We start from the raw sequence: 15,681 nt of genomic DNA, 5'->3' as shown, positions 1-15,681 counted from the left end.
TTATGCTAAATTAGCAAGAAATGGTTACGATATGTTGAATAGCTCGACATGTTAATTATGAGTGTGAATTACCACAATTTATGCTAGAGTTCATGTTCTACTCATGTTTTCTGAAATCAACCTTACCAGATTCCATAATTTTGGTTCTCATTTGGATTGAGGTAGCTGTTACTTCAGTCAGTGTTCATGGTTTCAGCGATTTTGTGATACTGGTTTCCTGTGTAAGGCCTTGTTTAGATTCAAAATTTTTTTAGATTTTGATACTGTAGCACTTTCGTTTTTATTTTGACAAATATTATCCAATCATGGAGCAACTAGGCTTAAAAGATTCGTCTCGTGATTTACAAGTAAACTGTGTAATTAGTTATCTTTTTTATCTACATTTAATGTTCCATGCATGTGTCGCAAGATTCGATGTGATGGAGAATCTTGTAAAGTTTTGGGTTTTTGGATGTATCTAAACAAGGCCTAAATCATATACACTAGTCTTCCTTGTTTTCTGTGTATTCGTGTAGACCAATCCTTTCGATAAGCATCACTGTCTTATGGTAATTCTGTTTCATGCCATCAATTTTAGGCACTTGCAGGTTTTGTGTGTCCATTTTAAATATCTGGTGACCAAAATTTTGACTTACATCGTAACATAGATTTTGATGTTACAAGCATCATATCATATTCAAAATTTGTTGTAAACCATTGTGGCATTACTATATTTTTTACTTATATATTGTAACTTAGATACTGTTATGGTACAAAATTATTGTAAATAACATATCAATCTTCTAGTAACCAATTCTGTGTTATGGTAACTGTGTCAACCAATTGACGATCCTGCATGTACATGGCTCAACTATCAATTTTTCTTGCTCCTGCAGTTTGAAACAAGCTTGCTTTCTTATTTTGCCAGTGAGACCCCCATTCTCAGTGATGTTTTCTACTTTTCACCATTGCAGATTGAAATCAATTTGATCTAGAAAACCAGAACTGAACTAATGGAATTAATTCCGGTGGTTACTTAGGCCAAGGTTACAGTAAATTCATTTGTTTTTGTTAATGACTTATCATGTATGATGGTTAACTTATAATGCAAATCACTGATGCGTTATTCGTTCTAATGTTCATTCACCACAGATGCACGAGAAGGGGCCCAAGTTTGGGTTAGAGCTGCACTTCTACATGCTTTTGCATCCACTGAACACTGACTAAGCAGCTTCGAGCTGGACCCGAGGCTCATATGGCATGATCTTGATCGTCCTTGAATCGTTCAAAATGAGTGGAGACCTAGTATCATTCTGATGGAAAAATAGATCGATGTACTGTTTCTATTTTTTACAAGTTTTTTTTTTGAGAAATATTTAATCACTTTCATGCCAATTTTTATGTAACACCACAGCCTAATTATCATTTCCAATATTCTGAAATGTTGTAAGTGGTTTCTTTCTCATTTGTTAAGAAATGTAAGTGTTTTCTGATAGCGACTTGATAGGAAGTTGTGGCAATTCTCCAACAAAAATATCATAAATAATGTATTTCTGGTTTATTGTAATTTGACCTCCCCGTTATAGTAACTAGATCCTTAGAAAATTTTCGACACCTAATTGTGGTATCTCCCTGTCTCTAGGCACTAAAATTATCGTAATTACTTCATTGTAAATTATTCTCGTCATTTTACTACCAAGTGAGTTGGAACATCAAGATGCCAAATTGTGGTAATTTTACATCCTAATAGCCTATGTTGTTCTGGTAATATAAACTGCTGCTTGGGATACAATACAAAATTCTCGTAATTTCAGAAGTTGTATTCTCGTAATCTTTGAAACAAATACGAGAACTCATTAAAGATTCTATGAATAGGTATGTATTCTCATAAACATTAAAATATTTTAGTAATTTCAGAAGGTGTGGTCACCTATGCATATAGGCCCACGTGAACGCCAATGATGCATGCACGTGGTCGTTTCGTTGACTGTGGATATATGTGGCCATGCAGCCCGGAGCCCGGTGGCCCGGCCCGCAGCCCGCCCGGCCCGGCCCGGTGGCCGACGGGCCAGGGCCGGCACGGCCCGACGCACCAGGTCGTGCCTGGGCCGCCACCCCGGCCCGTGGCACGGTGCCGGCACGGCCCGGCTAAAATAGGGGTCCGACAAGCCGGCCCGGCCACTGCCCACTATATAAGGGGCGCGCGCGGACGCCCCGTAACCCTAACCCTAACTCCCTCATTCCACATCCACTGCGCCGCGCGCCCGCGCTGCAATCGCTCGTCTCCTCGTCTCCTCGATCCGTCGCCGGCCGCTGCTCCTCCACGGTTCAACCTCGTCGCGGCGTCGCCTCGTCGGCTCGCCGCCACCCGCCCTCCTCTGATCCTTCTTCTCCGGCTCCAGCTCTCCTCCCTCGGTCCCTCCCTCCTTTCCCCTCCACTCCTCTCTATTTTCCGGTGAAGCATGTGAGTTTGTGTGCATCTTCCACGTCCGCCACCGCGTGCCGTCGTTTCTCGTTTGTTGTGTTCTCTACTTCTCTGATCCTTCTTCTCCGGCTCTGGCTCCGGCACCGGGCTCCGGTCGCACAGGTAACCCTAACCCTAACTTCATTTCTCTCGGTGTTCTCTGACTCTGACTCTTCTTCGCCATTTCTTGGCACTTGGCAGGTTGGTGGTGCCTGACGCCGCCTCTTCCTCCTCTGGAGTGGAGGCGAACATGGCCAGGCCACCGAAGCGCCCGTCGAGGGGCGGTGCTGGAGTTGGAGGGCTCTCTCAGTCTCAGTCTCATTCTCAGTCTCGGTCGTCCGGTGAAATTGCTGGCCTCGCAACGCAGGGGTCCGGTGCGGATCAGCGCCGCCCCCTTGTCGACGGCGAGGACCTAGCACTAAACTCGGACGATGAGCGGGAGATGGAGAACGAGAACGACGACGACTTGCGTGAGGACGCAGCTGCGTTGTTCGGCATCGACCTCGGTGATGGCTTGGATGGCATCAATGGCAACCAGCCGATCGACCTCGACGGCGAGGACGACGATGATGCCGGCCCCGCTAACACTGGAGGTACCTCTGGTAAGAAAACTTCTGTTGTTTGGACGTACTTTCATGAGGTTAAAGATGCGACGAATAAGATTAGAATTGCTGCAATCTGTAAGCATTGTCGTTCGAAGTACACTGCTAGATCTGGTAATGGTACTGGTCATTTGAGATGGCACATGAAATCCTGTATGAAAAAACAGAATCATGCTAAAATGACCCAGTCTAAACTTGCTCTAAATCCTGATGGTTTGAAAAACTGGGTTTATGATCCTATGGTTGCTCGCATTGAGTTGTGTCGTTTGATTGCTAGGTTAGACCTTCCTTTAGGGATAGGTGAGACACAGGCTTGGGAGGATTATATAAGACGTGCTCATAATCCTCTATTTGAGAAGATTTCTAGGCAGACCACCACTAGAGATATGTCTAAACTGTTTGATGAAGAGCGTACTTTGCTTATGAAAAATGTGTTGCCTGCTGCATCCTCTGTTTCGTTGACATCTGATATTTGGTCTGGTAATGCCAAGGAGGATTACATTTCTGTTGTTGCTCATTATGTTAGTAAAGACTGGGAGTTACAAAAGAAAGTTGTTGGTTTAAGGTTGATTGAGGTTAAACATTCTGGTGAAAATATTGCTGATAGGATTGCTAGTGTTGTTGATGAGTTTGGTTTGATGGATAAGATTTTTTCTGTGTCTCTTGACAATGCTTCTGCTAATACTAGAGCTCATGAGATTCTGCAACCTGTTTTCTTTGGTTATTTGGGTTCTTACCCTGCACCTACAAGAGAGAATCCAAACAAAGTGAAATACTTGCTTGTGCATCAACGCTGTGCATGCCACATCATTAACTTGATTGTCAAAACTGGCTTCAAGAGAGTGAAAACTTATCTTGAAGATTTCAGAACTGCAATCAACTTTTTAAATTCCTCTAATCAAAGAATTGCTCTGTTTAAGAATTACTGCAATGCTCAGGGTCTTAGACCTAGAAAGTTTGGCTTAGATATGGATGTTAGATGGAATTCTACTTACTTGATGCTCAAGCACTTGCTGCCATACAAGGAAGTATTCAATGTGTTCATTAACTCTAATTATGGTTCTACTTTGTTGACTCCACAACATTGGCATAATGCTGAACAAATCATGGCATTCCTGGAACTATTTTATGATTGTACTGTTGTTTTGTCTGGTGTTTATTATCCCACTGCTCTACTTGTGTTGCACCATTTGCTTGCCATTGCTGAGCATTTGCAGGAAGCTGAAAAAGATACAGGCTTCAGAAACATTTCTACTCCTATGAAACTGAAATTCCTTAAATATTGGGAGAAAATCCCACTCATTTATTCATATGCATTCATTCTTGATCCTAGAGCTAAGATGAAAGGTTTCTATAATGTACTTGATCTGCTTGGTAAGGCTACTGGATGTAGTTATAGTTTATACTATGGTGAAGTCAAAGATGAAATGTTTAAAATGTTTGGCAAGTATGAAGATAAATTTGGTGCAGCTAGGTCTTAGAGGCTTGCAGTCCCTTCAGCTCATGCTGGTAAGAGAAAACAGGCATGGGGAAGGATCTTTGGAGGTCCTGGTGACTCCCCTGCCTGTTCCCCCACATCCTCTTCTACTCCATCTGCTGTTAGTGAGCTCAGTGCTTACCTGGACAGTGACCCTGTCACATGCTATGAGGAATCCTTTGACATACTCCTTTGGTGGCGTGATCACAAGCTTACCTATCGAATCCTATCTATTATGGCTCGAGATATCATGTCTGTCCCTGTGTCTACTGTTTCTTCCGAGTCGTGTTTCAGTTGTACCTCCAGGATACTAGAGGACCGGCGCCGTCGCTTGTTGCCTGAGCATGTGGAGATGCTCACATGCATCAAGGACTGGGAGCTAGGAGCAACAAGGGAGCAGCACACACCTGAAGACATTGACCTGGTAGATGCATTCAAGAACCTCTACCTGGACGAACAAGGTCAAGCTCAAGGAAGCGGCAGCGGCAGCGGAAATGGCAGCGGCAGCGGGAGTACATTTGTTTAGAAGATGACATTGATATGAATATGAGTAAGAACTTTAGAACTTTAGATTGATGCAATTAGCTATTTAGATTATTAGAATGAGTAAGAATTTGACAAGAACCTGTTTACATTGTGCAGGACAGCAGGAGCTTTTGGTCTGCTCTTGTAGTCTGGCTGTCTGGTGTCTGCACTGCAACTTCAACTCTTCAAGTCTGATATTGTCATATTGTTGGTCACATTGAGTTGATCTTGTAATAGCCTAATAGGATAGAGTGATAGACAATTAGACATGCAGTTTTGAAACATTGAGTTGGCAGTTTGGCACTTGGCAGTTGACATTTTGTAATAGGATAGCCTAAAGTCCTAAACACTTAACATTTTGGAGCTGGCTGCACTCTTTTTCCCTTGCTAGAGTTTCTCACAAGGGTGAGTTTTACCTAGCAAGGTTTTTAATGAGGCAGCATTGCACAAAACAGCTCAGTAAAGTTAATTATATTATCTCTTTAATCTGTCTTGTTCTTTGATCTCATGATCTGTGAATCTGTAAATCCTGTATTTCTGTGTGTCTTAGTTAATCACTGATGACTGATTCACTGAGTCACTAGATGATCTTCGGGTTGTGGGCCAGCACGGTCCGGTGAAATTTGCCGGGCTCACCGGGTGGCACGGCCCGACAAAACGGCCCACGGACCGTGCCTTGGGCCGTAGGCGCGGCACGGGCACGCCACAGGCACGGCCCGTGCGGCACGGTGGCCCGATGTGGCCCGGTGTCATGTTGGGCCGGCACGGCCCGATGGACATATATAACTGTGGATAAGCAGGGGGAAAAAATCCATCGCTAATCAAGGATGCATGCATGTCGCTGATCTATTACTCAGCCTGATTTAACGGCAGTGTGATGCGCGGCTCCCGTAACTAGGCGAGCTGTGCCGATTGGGAGCCGGGAGCCAGGAGCCAAGAGGACCAGGAATCTCGCGCTCGTCCGCTGCCTGGTCGCGCCAAGGGTGAGCGGGTGCGTGGGATGACCTGGCTACAACAGAATATCTTATTCGGTAGCTAGCTACAGAGTATACTATATATATATATATATATATATATATATATATATATATATATATATATATCATGGAGGAGTTTTAACCGCCACACCATATAGATGTTGCTACCTTCTGTATATATTATTCACCGTTGTGTGAAAGCAGATCTCTTCTACGTTCTGTATACATCGATGGCTTTGCCGCGATGGCTTTACTGTTTGTATCCAACTGCAACCAATCATGGCGCTCGAGTTGTTCATATGTAAAGGCTCGAACTTGGTCACTCTTTTTAAACATTTTTCTAACTGGTGGGTTTCCAATGCGTCCGCCCCCCGCACCATCAGCACCCAGCGCACCAATATGTGGCCACTGCATGCATTTTGCTTGTTTGTTGAAAACTAGGTCATAAGACCATCATTAAGATTGACCTTAACATATCTCACGCCTCTCTCATCAACAAGTTTTTTTTTTATTTTTTTAGTGGACTCGGCATAGTATGTCGTGGCTAGCTTTTTTTGCTTTGAGCAAGTATGTCGCGCCAAGGTGGATGGATCTTGCGGATGCTCCGCTCGGCCCAAGCAAGATTAGGTCATGTCTACGTGATGGATAATTGATAACCTTGGATGGCTCACATGTTTTTCTAGATAGTGAATTTTAATTAATAATCCAGCCTTTATAACCATGAAGGATATATGTAGCCAAAAAGATACAAGAACACTTTGATTCACACCTTAACAAAGAGAAGAAAACACCACCACCATCACAACAACAACAACAACAATTGCCGACCACCACTGAGGAGGTTGACCGAGACGATGGCGACGAGGACGACAAAGAAGTTGTCTACCCAGCTGCCGCCGTAGGCTAGCACGCCTAGCTGTCAGCCGCCGCTGCCCCAGCCCTGAATTGCTCCTCAGAGAAGATGGAAGGCTTGTCCGTCATGTGGCCCATCGCCTTCCGACTGTAGCCACGACCACCCAATTGCCGCCTGGTCTAGTTGGCGTGCATGCATAGGTGCACAGGGCCTCATTGTATCTGCCTTGGATCCACTAGATCTGTCTTCTAGGCGCGACATACTGACCACTCAGCCCTGGCCTGGCCTAGCAGGCGTGCGTGCGCAGGGGCCTGACCGGGTCGTCGCTAGATCCCCAAATCTGTTCCATCGAATCTGAGGCCAGAGGAAGCAGCGACGAGTGGACCATCGCACAATGGAGGAACACCTTCGGGCCCGGCCTCAGCCCCGGCTCCCACTCTGCCTGGTAAGCTCCTGCCAGTGGAACGCCCACCGCGGGGGCATGTGGGCCCGCTCCCGTCACCACCTGGGCGAGCGCAGACCTAGCCACCGAGCTAGGCGCGCGGGCCCCTCCCTTCGTCGCCTAAGCGAGAGCCGAGCTGGCCGCCGCTATGGAGGCTTCTCCCGCGCTCCTAGATGGCTAGCATGCACTACCTCTGTCCAGAAAAAATGCAATTATGAGAAACATATCAGTCAAACGAGTCTAACTTTGAGCAAGTTTATAGTAAATAATATTAGCATTTATGTCTTGAAATAAATTTATTATAAAAGTATACTCTGTAACTAATCTAATGATACTTATTTTGTCTCATTGGCGTTAGTATATTTTCATATTATTTCAGTCAAAGTTAATATTGTTTGACTTCTTGAATTGTGTGAATTATATTTTTTATGGACGGAGGGAGTAGTAGCAAAAGTAGCACTCTCAGAAATTCTTATACGTCCTATTTTATTTAGGTATCAGATGAAAACAGTCAAAAAATTGTATTTCTCCGGCTGGTCTCTTATGCAAGCTACGATTCGACCGTAGAGAAATAACAGGGCCGTCTCTTGGGGGTGGGCAGCCGGTGCGACGGCCGGAGGGCCATGGCGCTAAGGGGCCTATAAATATATATGTAATATTTAGTATATAGATTTATCTAATTTTTTGGAGGCTTATATAAACACTATAGAAATTCGTTAATTAATTTTAAAAAGAAATTCATTAATCAGCACGTCATCCACATCCACCTATTGCTAGTGTTGCTTCATATTCTTGCTTGATCGATTAGTTGAGCAAATCAATGTTCCTCTCTTTATTGTCTTCTCGTCCTATTGCCCAATCGTCCAATGCAACAATGTGGCTCCATGACACGCTAACACCACACGTTCGCACACGATGTCACTACTAGACACGGGAGCACGAAGAGTAAGGGCATGGCTGATCGAGACTTCACCAATTTTGTTATTAGTATTCCGTGATAGGGTTCTAAATTTCTAATTCTATTCTATTTATTTATTTGTTGTACTATAATTACCTTTTATAAACTAAAACATATTGTGCAAATTAATTCTTTTTGTTGTACCATATATTTTATATATTTGACATATCAAAAAAAATTGATGGCCTCTTACCCTTTTGCTTGCACAAGAGCCCTCAAAATTATAGAGACGGCCCTGAGAAATAAATATTATTGGCAACTGCGTAGAGAAATTTCAAGCCTGTACTAATTAAATAAGTTGCTAGTCATTATTGATTCAGGAGTGAACATGTTGTGCATTAGGTTATGTTACGTGTTGATATATAGAAGCAGTTCACAGCCTCAAACACCCACTTGGAGTCTTGACAAAATCAAAAAACTCGGTGAACCATGTTATATACATTTAGTTATTGGCAACTTGCATTTACAAAAAGATTCTCCACGCGTTGCCATAAGTAAGGAGGAATCATATATATGGTGTTTATAATATAAGAATATGATATAATATATATAGATTTATTAGCATAAACGTGGAGATTGTATCCATAGTGGATGATGTATCTCGCTGACATGAATATTATAATGCTTTTGCTAGTGAACTTTAATTGTAAATGATAATGGACTGTTGGACAACTTGAATGTCAAAAGTAAATAGTGACAAATGATAGTGGACTACTGAAATGGACGCCTTACATGCCATGAGAAATAGCTAGCGAAGTTTTGCTTCATAAGAGTTATAGATATATCACTGTGAATCAGCAAGCGTCTTAATGAAGCTGTACTGCAACATTAGTTTGTTCTGTTACTAGTCAACTTACATACATATAGGCCTCTCAGTTCACAACTGGTAAACTGCATCAGAATTGAACAGTAACGTGCACACAAATCATTGAAGAAAAATTAAGGAACAAGTTCACATGACATTCCAGTCTCTTTTTATTTGCAATGTCGAATATCTGACCGCCTCAAAATGAAATGTAGTCTAACAGAAGTGAACAAAATCGCAACACAAATTCTGCATTGATACTTCTTCAGTCAAGGTGATGGCCACTCCAAGGATCCTTCTGTCCATATAGGTCACAGACGGACACTCCACCTGTGCAGGCAAGGTCGTCCATATGCGTTATATAATTGGCAGTGTTAGGCACAGCTTAACAAGCAACTAATAACAAGTTGTAGTAGCATACTCTATTACTCCCTCAGTTGTTCCACATTGACAAGTTCTTCTTCGATTTCATTCCTTGAAGTTTCCTCCACTTCGTCCAACAACGCTTCCTCCGTTTCATCCCCTGAAATTAAACGGCACATCCAGTCAAGTGACGAGATATTCCAATAGCAAGAAAGGTACATACTCAGTAGGCACGTATAAAGCAGCAGCTGTGTTAATTTACCTGAGGCGTCAGCAGAGACGCTGATGTTTGTCTTAAAGCTGAAATGATCTCTCGTGTACTTGACGTACCACTTCCTTTTAATGTTGTTGTCGTTATCATGTGCATATGCCTTCACATGCTTGATATGGCTGAACTTGTCCCACTCGGGGCCAGATTTCCCTTTAGCTATGGAAGCGAGCAGCGAGAGAAATCCGCCAGCACGAGTCTCTGAAGTGCAGGCAAACCCTCTAGTACCATCAACTCTGGGCATATAAGGTTCTGCAAATTTGGCAGATTGCTGATCCTCTTGAGGCCAGTACACCGAACCACCTCAATTTCCAAATCAGAACCAACGTTTTCCATAGGGCTTGGGTGCTCATGATGGTGTGGCCCAATACGCTTGATGCCTGGGGCGCTTTTAATCTATAGGAACTCCAAGCTGGGGAGCTGCCACAAGCCATCAGGTAGCTCCGTGCAATAAGGCAAGTCTTCCATCCATAGATTCCTCAAGCTTCCAAGGGACGAAATTTCTGTAGGCATCATCCACTTTGGAAGTTGTTGGCTAAAGTACTCTTCAATACACAGAGTTTCTAAGCAGGGTGGAGGGCAGAGCTCATCAAACACCTTCTCGATTTGTTGCTGCTCTACCTCTTTTACCAGCCTGTGAGGACCTCCACGTGTACTGGTGCCCTTTAAGACCAGATAGCTAAGGCGCACCTTTTCACGAAGCCTGGCCTTTATAGCAAATGAGGAAGAAGATACATTCTCCAGACCATGTATATGAAGGAATGTAAGCTGGTGAAGAGGTCCTAATTCTTCCAAACTACACCAATCACCTTCCATGTGGACTGGAAATCCATTCAATATCCTCAAATTGGTTAGACCACCGAAAGTCTTGGGTATACTATTTATTCCTGAGCTAACAAGGCATAAATACCTCAGCTGCCGTAACTCTCCAATATCACGTGGAAGCTTCACCAAACTTTTACAGTAAGAAATATTAATGCACTGCAGGAATTTCATCATGGCAATTCTTTTTGGCAGCCTACATGTGTCAGTGCGTTTTATGGACAAATACCTCAAGTGTTTGAGTTGGACCAAAGATTCAGACAAAGCATCAAAATTTCCATCTTCTATATGTAGGGTCCGCAAACATGGAAAAGACAACAACGAATCACCTGGGTTGATCTTCATCTTCCCAACTAAAATCAATGTTCGCAGTGATCTATTTCCTTGTAGAGAACTCCATTCTAGCTCATTTGATTCTGATTCTTTGCATTCCAGTGATAACCGAGTAACATTTTGCGAATTAAGTTTATTGGTTAGGCCAACTTCAATTTTCTGAGCTATCACTGCTTCATCTCTTGCCACATATTGAGCAAATGAGCGAACAACGTCATGCATATTGCAGACTGTCTGGTCCAAGTACCATTCATCCGGCTCTATAAGGTTCCTAGCTATTAACTGGCCGAACGCAGTTGCAGCCTTGCAGGTTAGATTCATATGTACTTGTAGTTGCAGGTTAGATTGATCTTCTTTGCTTGTTACTTGTGTATATATGTACTAAGCGGAGATCCGGCAAGGACGTGTTTCCGCGACCCTGCCAGCCACCTCCGCACACCGGCCGGCGACCCTGCGTGCGCGCCTCCGGTGGACCGTAGTCGGCGCCCGGCCCCGGCGGCTGCGCTGCGCTGCGCGCCGTGCGCGGCCGGCGGACAGCGGGAGCCAGCAGACCACACCGCCAAATCTTCCATCCATTGACTGCGTATGGAGAATGCCCACCGTGACCATCGCGCCATCAGTCCGGAAGGCGCTTCAGAGAATTACGGTGACAGATTCTCACGCTCCCGATCATAAACTCGGGAGGCGGATGATGGCTTCCACGCTACAGGAGGTCTTCCCATCCACAAGACCACCATGGAAGAGGATCTGGAAGGGGCCGCTGTCTCCTCGACGGGTTTCACCAGCGAGGTCCATCAGTGATTTCATCCAGCGCGCCATGTCCGGCGCTCGGCTCAACGGCGGCGATCCGATCTCCACGGGATTTCAAACTGTGAAACGCTCGCTCCACGTGGAGGGACCTGGACCGGCAGCGCCCAGTCAAGTCCACCAACAACATCAACGGATGGTGGCCCAAGGTCCTAGACCCGTTCAGAGGGCTACGCAACCTGCTGACTTCGACACGAAAGACAGAATTGTGAGACCTAGGCGGCGCCTGGTGAACCCGCACCTCTTCCTCGCCGCCAAAGTTCCGCCGCGAATCTCCTACCGCGACGCGCTGATGGCTGGTGGTGACCTTGGAAGGTTTCGGGGCCGGCATGCCCCGAACCGTGCGGAACCTGATCGCCGCCGCGGTCGGGGAAGAGGCTCGGTTGATGCACGCGGACGTGGTAGGAACGCTGGCCATGGGCATGGTCGTGGAGGTACACAACCTGGTCGTGGGGCTGGACCACAGGCGCATGGTCATGGCCGCACCGCCCCCAAACTCGCTGCACAGGACCACGATGAGGTCAACAGGGCTGCAGTGGGTGCCCAGCGCCGTGCTGATGCCTTCGATGGGACCGTTCAAGTAAACCAAGGTGCCGGCCGGGCTTCTGTCAACAACACCTTCACTGAGGAGGCTGCACGGAAGATTACCGATGATGAACAAGGCAAGCAGAAGAGGAAACGCAAGGAGCTGCTGGTGAAACCGGAATGCGCGATCTGTATGGAGGAACACTATACAAATCAATGTCCGCTGCTTCGGGGCCCCAAACCAACAGTTGCTTATTGTGGCGCCGCCGAGGATGGGATGGGCTTTTTCCAGATCCAAGCAGCCAAAAACAATCAAATTGTTAATCCGATTCAGTCATCAGCTACAGCTCTCATCACTGTGGAAGCAGGCGAGGTATCTGCTCAGTTGCTTCAAGCAGAACTGGCTAGGATTATTCCAGTCCATTGGGTGTGGTAGGTGCAGGAGCAAGATGGTAAATCATTTGTTGTCCCGTTCCCAAGTTTGGAAGAGCTGGAACGTATGATCGCCATTCGTACGATCACCACGAAGAACAGAGAGGGTACCATCATATTTGAAGAATTTGTTGATGATGTCCAACCGATCAAAGTGCTAGAGCAGGTCTGGGTGACTGTCACCAAGGTGCCCCGTGTTCTTCGTTCGTTTCTTCCTCTTTGGGCTGTTGGGTCCATTATGGGAGCCACACAAAAGGTTGACATGGTGCACCTTCGCGCAACTGGTCAGGTCCGCATCCTAGTAGCGGTCCTTGATGTTAAAAAAATCCCCAAGCAAGCTGATGTGTGTGTTGGCAATAGCGTTTACCGTCTTTTGTTCAAGACTCACGAAGCTATCCACAATAATGACTCCGACCCAGATGATGATGATCTGTTGGGTGATGATGATAATCTTTCTGGGGGAGACCGTGTGATGAAAGATGCTGAGGATGAGTATCCCAAACCTCAAGATCCTAACCCGAAAACTCTATCTGACAAGTCTCAGGCACCTCCCCAAAACATGCCACATCAGCAGCAATCATCATTGGTGGGAGTGGCCCTGGACCAGGGCTGCGAACAGCTACTAAATGAGATCAGTCTTAAGGTCATGCTTGAAGCAGATGACGGGGCTACACTGAAGACTTATTCGCCCCTAATGGAAGAAGAGTTGGCAGCATATAATGCCCTTGCTGAGTATCCTAATCATATTCACCCTTCTTCTATTTCTGTGTTACCATCGTCGCTTGTCTCTGTTGGAGACGTTGCTGCAGACTTACAGGGCTGTGCGGTGGCGGATACTGCTCTTGTCTAGGACAGTACAGGGGCTCTACTTCAGCAACTGCCCCCCCCCCACCTCCACACTAGACCACGCCCCCTCCGCGCTGGTCCACGTCTCCTCAGTGCTGGACCGGGCCCTGGTGGGAGAGGGCGATGTCCAGGTTCCAGGAGATACTCTCGCTTCTGCTGCCCCCACTAGTGTGGTGATGGGGGACGTCACGGCTCCTGCGGACACCGTCTCTGCTTCCACTGTGGCGTCATTGGGAGTCACTGTCGCGTCGGTGACAGCACCCACCAGGCCGCTAGTGAGGAAGTCTACTATCGCGGCTCCTTCACTACCGGCTCACAGTGCCGAGGTGAGGGGTGGTGCTGCTCCTGCAGGGGTGAGGGGAGGTGTCTCGCCCGCTGCCCCCTCGCCTTCTACTCCTCCAAGTGCCGAGTTGGAGGGCGCGATGATTGGTGCCCCCTCGCCTGCTTCTCCAGATGCCGCAGTGGCCAGTGCTACGGCTGTTGGGGAGATAGGTGTGCCAACAGCCGCACCCCGCCCTGCCTCCCATGCAGCTGGGGACACGCCTCTCAGGGCGACGGAGGACCCCACGACCGCGACGGCCACTGCTGCTGCTGCGTCGCTACCCAGGTCCCCTGCATCTCCTTCGCAGCTGGCCAAGGCTTCACTGACAGTGGGGTTTTTCAAACCCCCAGCGGCTGCTCCTCCTATTAAAGAGTTGCGACGGAGCTCCAGGATTGCGGCGATGGCCGACGTCCATACCCTATAGAAGACCGAACGGCTGACGGCAAAGAAGAACCTTGAATTCATAGGTAATCTTCAGGACGATATGCACAAGGTTGAACGGATGGCAGCGAAAAAGAACTTCGAATTTCCAGGTAACTCTTTCGCTAGCTTTCCAGATCCTAAAGTTATTTCAAACTTTGGTAGGATAGGCATCAACCTAGATACCTCAGACGTACTCTGTTTTAAAAACTTAGAGGTAGATAGGTTGGTTTTATGTGCTAATGAAAAAAAATGCTCTATCAAATCCAGACTCTCCAATTTTGAGAGTGATGATGAGCGAGAAAGCCAAATTGATGCAATTCTCAGCCACGCCTGTGGTAATTTAAATGGGAATTTGCTGGAGGATGAGAGTGATCAATTAATCGATCTCTCTCCACTCCCAATGAAGAAAAAATACAATAATGCCAAAAATACTTTGAAAGGCAAACTTCCTAAAAAACCAAAAACCCCTTCCAAAATTATCATAAAATGAAGGGTGTCTTCTGGAATCGCAGAGGTCTGGGAGACTTGGCTAAGCATAGGTATTTGGCTGAACTAGTTAAGGAAGAGCAGATTAATTTTATTGCGCTTTCCGAAACAGGGCGGGACTCATTCCCAGATCATGTTCTTAAAAATCTTTGTGGAGGACATGATTTCCATTGGCACACTATGGCACCCCACGGTAGGTCGGGGGGTATCTTGCTCGGTGTGAACATGAATGTCTTTGACATTGGAGCTATTGTGGAGGGAGACTATTATGTAAAATTCACCTTTAGAGTCAAATCAAATGACTAAGTTTGTGCTATATTCGGTCTATGGACCAGCACAACTCCAGCATAAGCGTGATTTCCTAGTTGAAATGGCTAACACGTGCTCTAAAGAATCCCTACCATATATCATAGGAGGGGATTTTAATATTATGCGATGCCCTGAAGATAAAAGTACTGGGGACTTTGACCCTAAATGGCCAGATCTTTTTAATGCTATTATTGAATCTCTAGATCTTAAGGAGATTACTATGACTGGCTGCCAATACACAAGGACTGGCCCAGGGGATAATCCAACTTTTGAAAAGTTGGATAGAGTCCTAGTTACCACAGAAATGGAAATCACGTTTCCTTTAACCACAGTAGAACCAAGGGATGGTAATATTTCAGACCATACCCCCCTGGTTTTTAATACAGGTGCTTCGACCCACCAGGCCCACAATAGTCCTTTTCAAATTTGAGAGAGGATGGATGATAAGAGATGGATTTTATGATATGGTTGCAAATATTTGGCAATCTCCATGCTCTGGGTCAACTCCCCTTGAACGATGGCAGTTTAAAATTTGTAGACTCTGCCAATATCTAAGGGGATAGGCAAAACACACAGCAGGGTCATATCGAAAAGAAAAAAGACTTTGTTAGCTCTTTTAGAGAAAATTGATAAGAAAGCTGTGATCTCTCCTTTATGTGATCA

At 45.8% G+C, this 15,681-nt stretch overlaps 1 protein-coding gene and 1 long non-coding RNA gene across 2 annotated transcripts; one reads left to right on the top strand and one right to left on the bottom strand.

Moving 5' to 3' along the window:
• On the top strand, positions 404 to 1,546 carry LOC110435825. Its single transcript, XR_002453682.1, has 2 exons — positions 404 to 1,025; positions 1,132 to 1,546. It is a non-coding gene; the product is annotated as an uncharacterized LOC110435825 (long non-coding RNA).
• LOC8073641 (putative disease resistance RPP13-like protein 1) lies at positions 9,071 to 11,319 on the bottom strand. Its single transcript, XM_021461352.1, has 3 exons — positions 9,708 to 11,319; positions 9,504 to 9,605; positions 9,071 to 9,412 (listed from the first exon to the last, which is right to left on the bottom strand). The coding sequence occupies exon 1, from the start codon at positions 11,187 to 11,189 to the stop codon at positions 10,110 to 10,112; it is 1,080 nt and encodes a 359-aa protein (XP_021317027.1). The 5' UTR covers positions 11,190 to 11,319; the 3' UTR covers positions 9,071 to 9,412; positions 9,504 to 9,605; positions 9,708 to 10,109.

The sequence above is a fragment of the Sorghum bicolor genome, chromosome 5, assembly GCF_000003195.3.
Source record: "Sorghum bicolor cultivar BTx623 chromosome 5, Sorghum_bicolor_NCBIv3, whole genome shotgun sequence".
Taxonomy (NCBI): Eukaryota; Viridiplantae; Streptophyta; class Magnoliopsida; order Poales; family Poaceae; genus Sorghum; species Sorghum bicolor.
The sequence above is the reverse complement of the archived record's forward strand: the minus strand, read 5'-3'. Positions and strand labels throughout refer to the sequence as shown.